The sequence below is a fragment of the Amblyomma mixtum genome, chromosome 3 (assembly GCF_055824585.1).
Source record: "Amblyomma mixtum isolate Tamu chromosome 3, ASM5582458v1, whole genome shotgun sequence".
Taxonomy (NCBI): domain Eukaryota; kingdom Metazoa; phylum Arthropoda; class Arachnida; order Ixodida; family Ixodidae; genus Amblyomma; species Amblyomma mixtum.
In genome coordinates this window covers 119,385,220-119,401,399 of record NC_143014.1, presented here as the reverse complement: position 1 = coordinate 119,401,399, position 16,180 = coordinate 119,385,220, and the positions used below count along the sequence as shown (strand labels likewise).

The window sequence follows — 16,180 nt, the reverse complement described above, 5'->3', positions numbered from 1 at the left end:
GGGGAGTCCACTGACCCAGGGAGGCAGTTATGTGCGCTTCCTTTCCTTAAAATGGCACTACGTCGTCAATGCCAACACATGCAGCACACACCTGTCACTATCGCCACATAGCTTAAAGCCCGAGTGAGGTGTCCACTGTTCCAAGAGGGCAGTTATGCGCCTTTCCCTTGCTTTCCAAGCTACCACTCCATTGGTTTCGCAGCTTAAAGCACGACTAAGGTGTCCACTGCTGGTTACAACAGGCGACGGCGACGCTGCGAACCGCAGAAACGGGCACCAAACCCTCACTGTTAATGCCAATGAAGCACTGCTTACACATGCGTCCTCAATCCTCGCAATTTCTGCGGCTTCTAGAATTTCGCGGGTAAGCTAACTGTAATGTTTACTTATTGCTCTCGTTTGGATGAAGTGCGGCGTGCAACCTTTACAATCCCTCCAGTGAATGCCCAGGTGCCCTTTCACCGTTTCGAATACATTGTTGTCATTGTTGTGATGCTCCTTGAGCCACTCATTGAGGCATCATCCCATTTGCCCAACATACTGTACATCACACGATAGCAGGATTGAGTAAACAACGCTACCCTGACAAGGTACAAATTGGTTTTGGTGTCTTATGGAGCATCATTGTGCAATGAACGAAGCATTATTAACCTTCTTGCAAACCTTCCCTAGATTATCAGGGGCCGAAAAGACAAGTCTAACGTTAACTCGATTCCCTATATTTTTCAATAATGCTCCGTTTGTTGCACAACGATGCTCCATAAGACACCAAAACCAATTGGTACCATGTCAGGATGGCGTTGTTTACTCAATCCTGCTATTGTGTGTTAAACTATGTTGGGCAAATGGGAAGATGCGTCAATGAGTGCCTCAAGGAGCATCACAACAATGTATTTGAAATGGTGAAAGGGCACCTGGGCATTCACTGCAGGGATTGTAAAGATTGCACGCTGCACTTTACCCAAATGAGAGTGCTAAGTAAACATCGCAATCAGCTTACCCGCGAAATTCTAGAAGCCGCAGAAATCACAAGGATTGAGGACGCATGTGTAAGTAGTGCCTCGTTGGCATTAATAGCAAGAGAAATAAGGTTTTTGGACGGAAGATAATGATGGCGCTGTTGCAACCTTCAACAGTTGTTAGCATGTATCTGCTCATGTGATTGTCATCGTGCTTTCTTTTGTAGGTTGTGCCCAATGTATATATTTTCGCGAGCCAAGCAATAAAGCTTCAGCTGAAAGTCAGCATTCGCCTTTGTGTTCTTCCCATGTCCGTCTTTTTTGTGCTGCCTACAACCATGGATTACCAAGTCGCCCAAGCGTCCGTTTTAGCCGAAGTTTAGCTCAGCCATGCTGTTTCGGATGCTGCTTGAAGCATCACTGGTCTTATTTTCATTTTGGACAATGTCACTCCATTCCAATGCCTACGCATAGTTTCCTCGCTTGCATCCACGTGCTTCTTCTGTCCTTCCAGCACACTGAAACGTGCTGTTCACAGCCAGTGCGGTGAAGCATCTTCAAAACTCGAAGGGGCCGTTTGTGAATAGGCACCACGGCTACTGTGTCGCACTGCAGAAGGGCCGTGGAGGCCTTTACTATTCTTGAGCAATTTTTCAATTGAACACTGTGTGCCCGACTGTGTGCACAAAGCAAATAACTTGACAAAACCACGAAAAATCGTCACTGTCGATTGATTTTCACCTCAAATATAGACAACCATCGTCCAGGCAGGCGTTTATTACATAAAATTACTATGATGCAAATGGTTTTCCGCATTTTTTTTTTGGGCCATTTGATAATTCAAACATTTTCTCTGCTCCCTTGAAGGCCGAATTAATGAGATTTTACTGTATCTGAGTTTGCTATAGCGGGGTTCTACTGTAGTTAGAGAGCACTTTTTCTAGTTTTCCACATACTCATTCATCGACTAGCACTCCTCCTCCCTACCCAAGTCTGCTCCCAAGCACGCAGCACCACCACCACACTGACACTCTCCTCGCGCGGCGCATTTCGCAGCAGCTGCCGCTGACAGAGCATGCCACATTCCTCCACTCTTGCCGCACTCTTCCTCCGCCTTCCACAGTAACCGTGGCAACCACCCTCTGGTTGTGCATTCCTCAGCTGTCTCCATGCCCTCTTCCTTCCACGGTAACCCATCTCCAGATGGTTTAACCACGGGGAAGGAGGAGGAGATGGGTTACAGCAGAAAGAGGAGGGTATGGTGTGAGCAGAGGAATGCGTATTTGAAAGATGGTTACCATGGTAACCATCTTTCAAATACACATTTTTTTGCTCTCATCATGCTCTCCTTCCATGGTAACCACCTTACAGATGGTTCCCATGGTAACCATCTCTGGCTGCGCATTCCACTCTCATCATACCCTCTTCTTTCTACAGTTACTGACCTCCTCCTCCCTCCCCAAGGTTACTACCCTCCCGCTACATTGATTTCTTCTTCTACTACTACTTTCACACTGCTAAACTGAAGGAACAGGCCTTGAGCAGCTGTCGCAGTAAAAGAAGAAGAAAGTGACAGCAGCAATGAATGATACAAAGCAGCAAGGCATCCGAAGCACAAGCAACCATAAAAAAAGAAAAGTTACGCCAAACGACACAGTATGTTGCCCCTGAAAAGGTTAACAATGAATTCATGCAAGCGAAGGGTGCACTGTGGGCTGTAAGGCGTGCTGCAGTGAAAGGTTTCAGGACTACCTGGGCTTTTTAATCTGCCCTCAAATGCAAGTACATGAGCATTCTTTTGCAGTCTGCTTGCAGTGACATACAGCTGCCCAGCCAGCATGTGACCTCGTGCTCTCTAGCAGAACACCACAGCCAGTACGACACCATGGCAGGTAGCCCTTTAGAAAACTCAACTCCTTTAGAACATTTTACTGCTTTAGCGCAGCAAAATAACGCTAGTACTTGCAATCATTTCCATGTCACCACTTTCAAAAAGCGTCTGCTGCAAGGCACAAATCATTTTACTGTATCGCAGTATGGGGAGTCAATCCTAATGGTGCACTCCAATCAGCTATCTGGAACAAGTTTCTTGCTCCACAAAACCGAAGAGCATGTTTCAATGGGTGATTTGGATTCAGATCTTGATTGGACCATGACGGATATTGTGCTCCTTTGCGTATTTATGGCAACGCTCCAAATCACCAATTGGAATGCACCACAAGAAACGGTTTTCAAGGCCATGGTCACCCACCCTGCTTGTCTTATGAACACCTTAGTCTGCATGGTAAGTTGCCATGGGTACTTGATATTTACACTATTTTATCTCTTAACAAAACCCCATTACTCATAAAATATGCATATTTGACATCCCTGAAAGGTAACCTATCAATCTAGGCCTAGTTTATATTGATGTTTACAGTCCTTTTGACTGCCAGAACTAATCTGTAATTGTCACATGAGGTTGTACCAACCAACAAGTCCTACTCATCAGGCCCAGTACTTTCTTGCTCACGTCGCCAGAGGTAAACCAGGCCCGCTAACTGGTTTCAGTTTCTTCTCTTAGACACCCCAAAGCAGATATGAGAAATAAGTGTTTCAAGTTGTGGCATGCATTTCACCACGCTGCTATAGATTCATACCAGTGGAAATGACACAACTTAGAACTGAGCTTTTTCTGACAACAGCTCACAAGACGCTCACAATGAAGACATCAAGCTTGCATTCAAAGCTCAGCGCAGCCACATTTTACATACCATACAGACTCGGACCATACTGAGGGACAAGTTGACAACACTAGAAAATTCTTGTCCATGGATGCACCTGGACACTGAGAACTCTCAACCTGTTTATTCACTGCACCTGGCATTCAGCATTGGTCATCGATGAGAAAGGCATTCTCAGCTCGTTAGAATTTTCCTGCAACTTGATTCTTATTCATTTTACTGTGAGCAAGGCAAATCAGTTTCTGATTGATATGTTTACTCACACACTCGAGAAAACCTACGGAACACAGTGAGATGAGGGCGTGTTTTGCACTCATAATTTTGGTCAGTATCATAAATGAAAGATCAAAATGTAACAATAATGAATTCAACTATTTTGTGCCAAAGCCAAGGGAGCAGCTATAAGGCACAATATTGTGGAGGCTACCAGATTTTTTTCAACTACCAGGAGTTTCTCAACTTGAACCAAAATCTTGGTACACAAACATATTTGCACTGCACCTCCATCGAAATGCAACCACCTAAGCTTGGAACCGAGCCTGCAACCTTGTGCTCAGTCTCAGAATGCCATAGTGACTGGGGCCACGTCGCATTTACAGACTGAGATGAACTGGTCCACAAAGGTCTTGACAATGCTGGTGTCCAGAAAGACTCCCAAGCAAAAAGTAACTGGCTTCAAGTTTTACAATGGCAAGCTTTTACTGGGACAAGGCATCTAGTCACTTGGTATTTTGTTTTTATGCTCATTTTGATGCAAATATGTGATGTCATAGCCACAGCGATAACCTATGCATTGCAGGGAAGCTGCCCTTTAGAGCAAGATTATACTTTCAGATCAATATCAATAGCAATGTACTTGAGCACTTCTTGCTCACTAAGCTTACATGCCATCACTATACACTTAAATGTGGCATAAAATATAAAAATAAGCAGCAACATCTAGAAGCTGATGATGATTGAAGCACAACAATCTATAGCAGTAACTCTCCAAAAAAGGAGGCATCTAACATGCAATAAACCACAAAAAAATAAAAATGATTGCACATATTCTCACCATCAAAACTGCCCTGCCGTTCCGCAAAGCTGATGAGGTCCCAGAAGGTTTCCATAGATGGCACATACACAAACAGTCCACTATTAAAGCAATCTGGCCAGCCAATGTCAGGCACTGCTGAGAGCTCATCACGCTCAAACAGCTCATCGCAATTTTGAACAACCTAGAGGAAAAGAAAGCATTGAAAAGCATTAATTTGCAAGTGCTCTGCAGCAAGAACATGGTGAAATATTTCATGCTATTTGTCACTGAACCGCAGCATAAAATGCATAAATATGTCTGTACTTATAAGTGCGTTAAGTGTCAAGTATAGGGTTGATCAAAAGTTCCCAAGACATAAGGTATGCTTTTGAGCAGGACAGTCAGGCATTTTTGGTGCCTATGAAGCTACCAAGGTACTCAGGGGTGAGAATAAGACTCCACCCTCCAGAGATTGTGAGGTTTGAGGTTGCCAGAAACGCCCCACTACATAGCTTGAAAACAGACTCTGTGGCCTTGGAACTTTTGACCAACTCTGAACATGTTATTACGGTGTACAATGTTTTCAAGGTATAACACTGTGCAAGTACTCTATTCCCTAAGTGTGCTACCTTATTTTCTGGCTTTTGCAATTTCACTTCATGCACTGTTCTGGTTTATGCTTTATGTTTTTAATGGGACAGTGTTAAGGCTCCCGCTCAGCAAAAAACCTAGCGTCGTCCCGGCAATGTTGTGTCGAGAAACCCACACCTCGCATGACGTCATACGTGGATATCTGGAGTAAAAATAATTGAAAAGAGGACTTGCAATGTGAATGTAGGGGGGTGATGTGCGTGTGGTGTTCGCTTACATAATCTGAAGCTTAATAATGTGGTAATTAGTGAATTGAACTAGAGATGTACTAATTAGAGTAACATTATGTGCGTAAACTGCAGTGTGGAAGAGCTCAAAGATAAGCATGTGAAAACTGTGTTGTGATAATTATGATAAATATGTGAATATGAACAACGAACAGTGACTGTGTGTGAAGAGAAACCGCTGAAGGGAGCCATTAACGCTACCATGTCACATCCTTAAAGGCGGAGCTTCAGTGTGCCCCTAATTTTGTTTGAACGCGTAATGCTGTGACTTGATTATTTTATTTCGGGCACGGCTCTTCACTAATGCAACAAAACTCCAGTGCCCAGCCATGCTCACAAGCATTTAGCAGGTTGGTTACTATAATATTCACCATTTACGTGGCAACAAAGCGTCAATATTATTGAAGCAATACCAGACCAGCATACAGTACTACTATGACTACTAGTACTTTCATGCTTCTACTGCATCCATACTACTATTTTTCAGAAATCGTTCATCTTCTGCAAATCCCAAGACTGAAATGGTCTACCTACTTAAGCTGGAAACTCAAATGTCAACTCACAATATTTCAAGAGGTCCACCAAAAAACACATTTCTGTTTTTGCCTATTGCTGTTTTCATGCCCCCCCCACTGGTAATGTCCAATATTGGGACCTCTGAATAAACAAACAAACAAATAATGCAAGGTATTGAGAGAAAACGCCAGTAAAATCTCATGCTTCCTGCATCCTAATTGTGAAACATCTTGTGAGCTTTCAGGCTTTGCAATGAACCTTCAATAGCAATCTAACCATACAGCTATCTTCAAAGAATACAATATAGACCACAACCAAAGTGAATCTTCAATCTTAAAACATCAAACTTTTTTAGATACGCTCACTGGCTACTAACAAGACTAAAACTTGAGAGTCAAAGCGACAATTGCAAAGTCCAAATATCCAGCTTTAAAAGGACCAACAACTGAGAAGTTGTTGGTCCCTTTAATGCTTTTGAAAAGCAGCATACATGGAGGCAAACAGCACGCTCCAGTGAAATCAGTCTAGTTGTATACAAACGTAGCAGCCAAAATGAGGAACAGCTGCTCCAATTTACTAATTTAGATTTAGATCACTTCAATGGCCTTAAATACACTGTGCATTTCTGCACTGTACCATTTATGCACCAACAAACTGGGCCCGTGATCACATCGTCTTCTATCAGCCGAGTGGTGAAACTTCGCCGGCAGAGACAAAAACATACATGAAATATCTCGTTGCCATAGAAACAGGATGCTATCACGCAGCACTTCTTTCATGGCGTTTGGCCAGCTGATCATCGTTCAGGGCAACCACACCACACATGCATGGTGAGCGCTTTTTTTCTTAATGCGGTTACTAGACAGGGAGCACAGTGATGACGCAAGAGGCGGTGATGAATGAGTGAATGATTGAGTGAACAAACCAAAAAATGAGAGAACACCAGGTGAGAATTACTGCCTTGTCATCAAGGCACTAGTTCTTACCCACGTAACAGGTTCAAATAACGCACAAATATTGGCCACCTAGTGAAAAGTCATCACCTGCACTTAAAGGAACTAGAGGACTTTATCGGCTAATAGCATGGGCCACTGTGCCTACACTGTCGTTCAGAGGCATAGGGTGACATAGCCAGAAGCAAAGGAAACCTCTCAGAAGCAACAGCGAGCTATGACATGATAAAAAACTGAACTGTCAAAGACACTTTCCTTGAAGCCACTAAAAAGGCATTTCTGACGTGCAGGCTGAATTCAAGAGGGGCAACCACCCTTTCCTCAGTGACAGTAGCCTGTTGCTGACCTCCCTTTTCTCTGTGGGTAAGCACTAAACAGCACTATGCACCTGAGATACACACCCCTCCTACCACTTATCCCAAGATTTGCCCATTAAGCCACCCCTGAACGAAATTCCAACTCAGTCTCGTGTTGCTACAATGCACCAAGTGCCATATACAGAACCCAGATAAACATTACACATCAGGAATCACTGTCGCCAATGCATGCAACAGAAGTAGAAAGGTTATAAAAAAAGGGCTGGAGCCATTTGAAATACTGAGATTGCGCCAATATCTCAATGCTTCCTCAATAACAGCAACCTATTGTCAGGTATTTCATTCGTACACTGTTTGGTAAACAAACTGTGTACAAATGAAATACCCGACAATAAATTAGAGGTAACTCACCAACATGCCAGCATCCATGAAAACACACTTTGAGAATTGGGTCAGCCGCCACGCATGGAGTTTGGTGAAGGAGACACCAATGTCTGGTTGTTCCAGAAGGGCAAGCTTCGTGGTGCCTTGGGTTCCAAGAGATCGAACTGAGAGCACCACATTGAAGATGCACGACAGCAGATGCCTGCAAATCAGTTCTCAATGTACCCAACTACAGCATAACATCTGCCCTACATGTGTGTGCGATGCCATCTTTCCCATAATCGTCTCATAATTCGGGTGAAAAAAGTATACCAGCTTCTTTGCTAGCGTGTGAATGCTCTCTGCTAAAAGGGCATGGAAACAAATTTTTAGTAGCATGCTCTTTGAATGATCCGAAAGGGCACCAGGGGTTTTTGACATGCACTGACATCACGCAGTACATGGCGTTTTTTGGATTTAGCTGTAGAAATGCAGCTGCCACGGTGGCCGAGTTGCAGTGGCTAGAGAGACCAAATTTTTCGTTGCGTGTTTTCTTTTTCTTTTTTTTAAACGATGCACAGGACATCTGTAAGCAATGACCACCATATGGAATTCGCATGCACGCAGTCAATAACAATTTAATTTTCTCCCATATATTGTTCCTGTTTCACCAGTCATATGGTTGTCATAACGTCACAAGCAGGTTTGACATCACATAACGCATAAAGAAATAAATATATCTGCTACTTCATCGTTTTATTTTTGCGCCAACTCTTTCACTAGCCTGCCCCAGAAGCAAGAATGACGGGTGAACAAAGGGCTGTTCTATTGCAGTTTTTGTGTGCCTCATTTGGTCCAAAACCTATTTTTGACATCCCAACCACCATTTGGCTACTGAAACAGAAACCAAAAATATATGGCTGTTTACCAGGTACATGCGAATTCCATATGATGATTGGTGTTTATTAACGTCTTGTACAGTGCAGAAAAAAAAAAAAAACATGCAACGAAAATCATCTCTCCTGTTTAAGGTATGACTCCACGTTTGCAGGAAACGTGTATTTGATGTAATAAAATTTCTTTTACTGGTCTGAATAGTTAGGCACACCATGTTAATATCATAAGTAGGTATCATAATGTCTTCCTTTGAAAAGTGCCAAACTTGCCTCTCACGCCAACTGTGATCACTCACAATCTAATGCACACCATCAAGCTTTTGAATTTATGGAAGTGTACTTATTAGCTGTGCAATGAACTAGAACTAAGAGTCTGTAATAAGTTAGTTCGAAATTACCGCAAAAAAAACCAAAAACAAACTAAAAATGGTTTTCCGAAAGCACGGATATTCATATAACAGGCCACAATGTAGAAAATTATTAGTGGATCTCAATAATCCTAGTTCACAGTTCACAGCATGCCTTGGTAGGCAATACACAAGTGTGCCAAGTTTAAAGAAAAAATTTTCACCGAGTGCGACGCTATCCAAGTTGGTGTAATGCAGTAAAGAACAAAACTGCCCCCTTTTGAACACCCTTTTGAACAAAACTGCATTTTGAGAGAAATAGTAATGAAAGTAACAAGTTCTATACATACAAGTTCCTGTATACACAAGAAAGCAAAGTCCTAGAGCACTAAAATGCTCCATACCTATAAGAAGGCTCTCCCCGATCATTTACAGTCTTTTTTTTTGCACATGTAGCAGCTCTCCTTTTTTTCTTTGTGTTTTCTTTCCGTTTCATTTATCACATTGCAAGTAACAATTGAGCCAGTAGCTTTTTAATGGGAATAGCTAGAATCATTTTTTTGTGCAAGAGGTAGATGAACGCCTGTGAACAATAAAAATGAAAAACAATATTTTTGAAGAAAACTGGCATTTCAAGAGTGTTGTCGTACCTTAACTGCAATGTACCCACCACAGTGGCTCAGCGGCTATGGTGTTCAACTGCCCGGCCCAACATCACAGAACCAAATACTGGATCCCTGGTGGCCGACATTAATCAAAAGCCCTCCAAGCCCATATGCAGCTTTGACATGTTAAGGGGCTTTCAAATGACAAAAGTTAAAAAAAAAAAGTCAAATTTTAGAAAACACCATATTTCGTATCTATAAGGTCCTTTAAATTATATCCTGAAACATCTTCCCCGAAAACAGCCCAAAAGTAACTTCAAAAAATGTTTTTGTGACTGTAGGTAGCACAAAACTGGCTGAAACCTCCACGAAAATGCCAGTTTTCTCAAAAGTATTTTTTGACCTGCCAGCCCTGCTTGGAGAAACATAGCATGACAATGGCTTCATGGATTTTCATGCAGTTTGTTGCACTGTGTTCCTTGATAAATTCTTTACGCAGTGGCGTTACTCTATCGCTGAATTGCATTCTCATTTTTAAACTCTAATTTGACATGATAACGAGTGTATTATGCAAGCGTGGATAACACATTCTGTGTAGACTACAAACAAATCAGGCTGATGAAGATATCTGGAGAATGACACTGCATCATTTATTTCCTTAAAGGTGTTCTGAAAGGGGCTCTAATAAAGTTGCGCTATACCTGTGATGTTAAACCACCCCGCTTGACAAATATTGTCCAGCGATAATTTTTTTGATGCGCTTTATAGAACTCGAGTTATCTGTAGTCAAATTTTGAATTTCAGCGTTTTCGAGCCTTTCCCTCTCCTCTCGTCACTTTTTGCGTGCTGGAAGGTCGGTGCTCCTCCACTAGCCCCTCCTCCGATTGGCTGTCTGAAGGAATCTAGCCAATAGCCATCTCTCAACTTGTACACGCAGGTGCGAGCGACGGAGGAGGGTGCGAGCATGAAAGAGTCGCCAGAAAGGGTTCGCCAGTTTTCGCGCGTGATTGCGGGTTCTCTGCTGCATGTAGAAATTATTTGACCCAGATGGTCATGACAACACAATGCAGTGATTGAGCGATCTGATGCGTTCTCCTCGGAAGGTGTTTCAGAGCCCCTTTAAGAGTGACTTCAGGCTCCTACCATGTCTTGTGTCATGCCAGGCTTTCTGCAAGTTTGGCATAGAGCAATGAAGCATATAAAAATTTATAATGTCAAAACTATTTAAGATACTTCAGTGAAATTTCGTATTTAAGCATTCAGTGAACTTCCCTAACAGCATGCCGAATTTCAATGTTCTACACTAAAAAATTTAAAAACCACACCTCCTCACTGCGCACTCCCCTTAAACCCCCACATACTAAACCACTGCAACGCATACGTTCTGAAATTTTATTCTTTATTCTCTGTGCTCTAGATGTGCAATGCTCTGAAGTTGGAGTTGAAGCTTTGCATTTTGCAATTTTCGTAACTATTTTTTGCTTAAAAGGGCGTAAATTAAGGGTATGCTATCATAAATACCTTTCTGAACAAAGTGCGGTTAAATCAAATTGGTGCAGTGGTTGCTAAATAATATACCGTGCTTTCATGCACTCAGAACTATGGGCTAAAAATTTTAACCGATGACTGACCACACATGCCATAAGTCGACACATTATGGCTCACTAAAAAAAATGCACCTGCATGTCACTGAAGCATATTAAACACCAATTTCAACAGTATTCATAAACAACCCAAAATATGTGTACCACGCAGAGTATACATAAGACCTAACAACAGCAATTAAGGACTGATGACCAAGTTTCCAAGATGCTTAAAACAGAATAAATCAGTAAACCAATGAAGCAATGTCTAAAGTGAGCTTTTTCTGATGCTTGAATTGGTAAAAAAAAAACAGAAAGGGAGAAGAGCTAAGATAACGATCACACAAATTAAGAAAGGGCAACAACCAACCTGAAGGCATGGGACACACCATCAGTCACCAAGACCACAAGAGAACGGGACGTTTTGGAGAGCCAAAGTGAGTTTCCCAGTACAAGGCACACCATAGCACTCAGGTCATTGTTCGCCATGGTAACATACGCTTGGTCTCGCACACTCGGTACTGCTGGTTCTGGGATCAGCGGCTGAACCAGATCGGTCATCCAGTCTGAACTGAGGGACTGCTTTCGCCTGGCTCCACCATGCTGCCCTTGAGACACTGCACTGTCTGCTGGTTTGTCTTGAAGGCTTGAGCCAAGGTTATAAAGCTGAAGCTCTGAAGGTCGCTTCACCGAGCCTTGAAGGTCTCCACTTTCAGTGTAATGGGGGTTGATTATACCTTCATCACCCTTCAGACTTTGGGCAACTACCTCACTGGGTTCACAAGCCACAGGTGACAAGCTCCTTTTAGGGGAAGCAGCACCTTGCCCCTCTGGGAGTTTGGGTGAGCAGGGGCTTAGCTCATCTTGTTTTGGCATGTTTTGCTCACCAGCACTTGAAATGAAGGCAGTGTTCAGTGGCCTTGTGGTGAATGCAGGCACATGTTCAGCAATTTCAGGTGCCTGGCCAGCAGGCACGCTTGATTTCAGATGCAAGGACTGAAAGGGTGCAGGACTCTCACCTTGGTGGACTCCATTACCAGGCAAGTTTTGCACATCTAGGGCCGAATACAGTAACTGATTACGTCCTCTGTTTGGGGACTGAGCACTGTGTGGCACTGGTGCTTGAAAAGAGGACCCCAGCCACTGCTGTGCCTGTGGTCTAGATAAAGTAACATGACCCTGTTCTTTCTGCAAGCTTGAGCAAGGCTGCCGAGTACTGTTTTGGTTCAACCCTTCAGACACAGTGGTGGAAGTGCTTTTAAGAAAGCTTGAAGGCCAGGAGCTTTGGAAAGCTGCTAGCTTCTCTCTTGCACACCAGCTGCAATTTGGGGGGTCTTTCCCCTTCACAATTATGTCTACAGTGAGCTGCTGGATAAGTGTCTGAATGGCAGAAACATACTGCATCATTGACTGTGAGCAGGAAGTACACAGGGGTGGTTCCTGTGAAAGAACAGGCTGCTTCCTCTGAGCATCGAGCATTTTGATGTAGTATTCATCAAAATCATCAGATGCGAGCTGAGTGTGCCGATTGCAGCACTTCTTACCATCCTTGCGCTCACCCATGCTTCCATTTTGGAGACTGCCAATTTGTCTGTATGCATTTGACTTACTAGCAATTATAGCTCGAGATATATCAGCTTGCAGGTCAGGAACATTGGGAAATGTAGGATAAGGGTAAGTTGGCTCTGCAGTATGTGATGCTTGGGCTGGGCTTTTAGCCATGTCATTTGCCACAGCTCCATTGCTTATGCTTCCTTCAAATGAGAAGCTCTCAAGCTCCAGGCCATCAGTGGACTTTGGATCTGTGCTGGTATAAGTGAATGAGATGGTACTGGGCGTTGCTTTGTCTTCATTATTCCTTATAGTTGCCCCAGCTGACACTGCCTCTGGCAGCCCCTGAGCTTTACTCAAGTCGTCACAGTGTGGACGAGAGGCTGTCACATCAGTGAGGGAGTGAAGGTCATCTTCAATCACGAAAGAAGCTGGGAGGTCTGCTTGGTTGACTTCCTTGAAAAGAGGAAGGCACCGGTCGAACCTAGAACGGGCAACAATAATTACAGCATCCTTTATAATACCTTTACATCACATATTATATGTAAAGAGCATTAACCAGCACAGCTAAACAAATATCCTTTAGCAACTACTCTCCAGCATCAAAACCACACAGCACCTGCTGCTTCAAAAACTGAGATGTCAGAAATATTTTTTTTTGAATATTTAAATGATTATTTATCACAGCAAACTTCAGATATAACATCATAGCATCATTTGTGTCAAACTGAACTCCTCCCTGGGCCCAAAATAGTCACCAAATATTTGGTTAATTAATTTTGGCTTTTTCACACAAATTTTATGAACTATCCTTCCGGCTTATGGCTTATCTGGCTTATAGGGGGTTTAACATCCCAAAGCGACTCATGCTATGAGGGATGCCATAGTGAAGGGTTCTGGAAATTTCGACCATCTGAGGTTCTTTAACGTGCACTGACATCGTGGAGTACATGGGATTCTAGCATTGCGTTTCCATCGAAATTCGACCACTGCGGCCGGGATCGAACCCGCGTCTTTCGGGCGAGCAGCCGAGAAACAGAACCACTGAGCCACCACAGCGGCGAACTATCCTTCTAGTCATCCAACTGCCCATGTGCAGGAAAATGCAGCTTAGCCTCACTGCTTGGATATAACCAGGATACACAAAGGCAACAACAAATATATCAAAGATGCTCACAGAGAATGAGTACATGAAATTAGTGCGAACAACTTTCCTATTCTGTGCTTGACGAGGTTGCTAAAGTAGTACAAAACCAAATGGTCAGGCAAAGATTAAATTTTATGTTAACAGTACAAAGTGGCCACAACCAAATGAGATACAAGAGTACTAAACCATCAATAAGTACCGACTGCAAAAGTACAATATAAGCCTGCAAACACTGCCTGCTTCTACCCTCACCAACCCCCTAAAAAAAAAAAAAATGTTCCATACATAGAAAGCAACATAATGCACATTAGGCAAGGTGTAACTAGAATTATATCCACGGTGTATAAATGTATCACTTCAACGAGGGTGCACACAAACATGCAACAAAAAATAGCTATATGGTGGGGGGTGGTCTGGCTCCTGGATTTCATCGTATCGAGTCAAACTGCTACAAAAACTATTGTATAGTTTCCTTCAAGTTGCATACCAAATCTGTAGAAACAAAAGAGTGCCAACAGTTTTCAGCATTCTTCTATGATTTTTTGCATTTAGAGCACTCAGAAAGCACCCTTTCCCTTAACAAAATGTAAGAAGAAAGGCACATCCCCAATGATGCCTTATGCCAAGTTAATGAAACTTTATGCCCTATGTATTGGCAAACTGAACCAATAACAAGCATTCCATGAGAATGCTGCATGCAGATGCAAACTGTGTTAACAAATCACCACCCACAACTATAAGGAAAGTGCAAGAGAGAAGGACAAATTGAGCACGCACATAACAAACTAATGATACTGAACTAATACATGCCATCCCTAGGCACAAGCTTATTGGGAACTAGAAAGAAAATATTTGCCGAGAGAAGAGTGCACAATGTTAACAGAAGAACCAGGCGAGCATTCTTGTGTGCTTAAAATAGACCACTTGAGCGCTTAAGTGGCTGCAATCTGAAGAAAAGAATTCAGACTGAAAGAACATGATAAATCGCCAAAATGCAAGCACTGAGAGACTTTTCTTCAGTCCATTTCGAAGACAAACTAACTGACAATACTGCTATGGCATTCACGTTTTGTAGTGGAAGCGGGGGCATCTCCCTCCGCTGGCGTGACGCTCTGCCCACTGCGCGCACAGTCGGTTACGAACGACACGATGTGTTTACGACTACCAACCGACAAGATAAACGCAATCGCGCTACGCGCCGGACGCCAAGGCAACAAACCTCCACAAGGCTGGCCTCGAAGCACTAACAAAAAAGAAAACGGAAGAAGACGCGGAGCCCCATCTAGAAGACTGTGCAGGCAAGCGCTTGGAAGGCAGACTAATCAGCACTGCTGCACCCACCCATTAATCTATCACGGCTTGCAATACAAGCGCACAGTGCAGAAGAGGAATTTCATGCGAAGCCCCGCAGTGCAGCGCACCGAGCGCACTGCAGTCGCGAGTGGGCGGCGAGAACTGCTGCGCTGCCGGCGACCCCTCGCTGTCTGGGCGGGCGCTTCAAACAGGTTTCTTGCGCCTCCGAGCAAGCGAACTTGTTCCATCATCTTTTGAACAAAAGAAAACATCGGAAAAAGAAGAAAGGCGCCAAGATGTACAGCCGCTGTTTTACAATCCCCTGCGTGACTTGCAATGTTGAACCTTTGATGGAATGATGGAAAAAGCAGACCATAGTTGTTGATGACATCGTCGGATAAGATTGCTGCCACTCGCCAAAACAATCGAAAGTTAGCATCTTGAGGGCAAGCAGTATCAGCCGCGCGAGGCAACCGCCCAACTTCCACTCATCTCAGAGGTGCGCGAGAACAGTGTACGTTTGCTTGAGCGGTATAAATTAACGACGCCGGTGACATCTTGTCCTGACAAAACGAAAATAGTGAAAATAACCCGAAGCAAATCAACATACCAACGGTTAAATAGGTACACACACAGCTCTATCTCTGAAAGAGTATGCTACCTATCAGATGGCCTGAACTATGCAGAAAACCTGGCTGATGTAAACTTGACGGCTTATGCATTTTTGTTCCAGGCAACTGTTCCAGGCAACAAGGAAAAATAAACTTACTCTGTGGACTCCGAAAATTCAATGTTCAGTGGTTCTCCCTGCGCGGAGCTCATGCTTGATCAGACGTTGACAACGTTGCGCGTTGTACTCGTGCCTAATTAATAATCCATACAACTGAAAATTTTAGCACCGATGGCGTGACACTCATAGCTCCCGCGTCATGCTCGAATGTAAACAGCGTCAATCCCGCTGCAGCCGCCCGCTGTCCCGGCTCTAGCACCTCTTGGATCTTCGGCTGACCACCCGAGATCAGTGCGCCCAACCT

General features: G+C 43.5%; 1 protein-coding gene across 1 annotated transcript in view; it reads right to left on the bottom strand.

The window, feature by feature from the left end:
* LOC149351601 (uncharacterized) overlaps positions 1–16,157 on the bottom strand; it is a 30,790-nt gene extending 14,633 nt beyond the window's left edge. Inside the window, exons 1-4 of the mRNA XM_089580915.1 lie at positions 15,916–16,157; positions 11,526–13,190; positions 7,773–7,947; positions 4,737–4,899 (exon numbers count right to left, since the gene is read on the bottom strand). Of these exons, the coding sequence (XP_089437041.1) occupies positions 4,737–4,899; positions 7,773–7,947; positions 11,526–13,190; positions 15,916–15,968 (2,056 nt within the window). The 5' untranslated portion in view covers positions 15,969–16,157. The remainder of the gene's footprint in view (positions 1–4,736; positions 4,900–7,772; positions 7,948–11,525; positions 13,191–15,915) is intronic.
* Between the last annotated feature and the right edge of the window lie 23 nt (positions 16,158–16,180).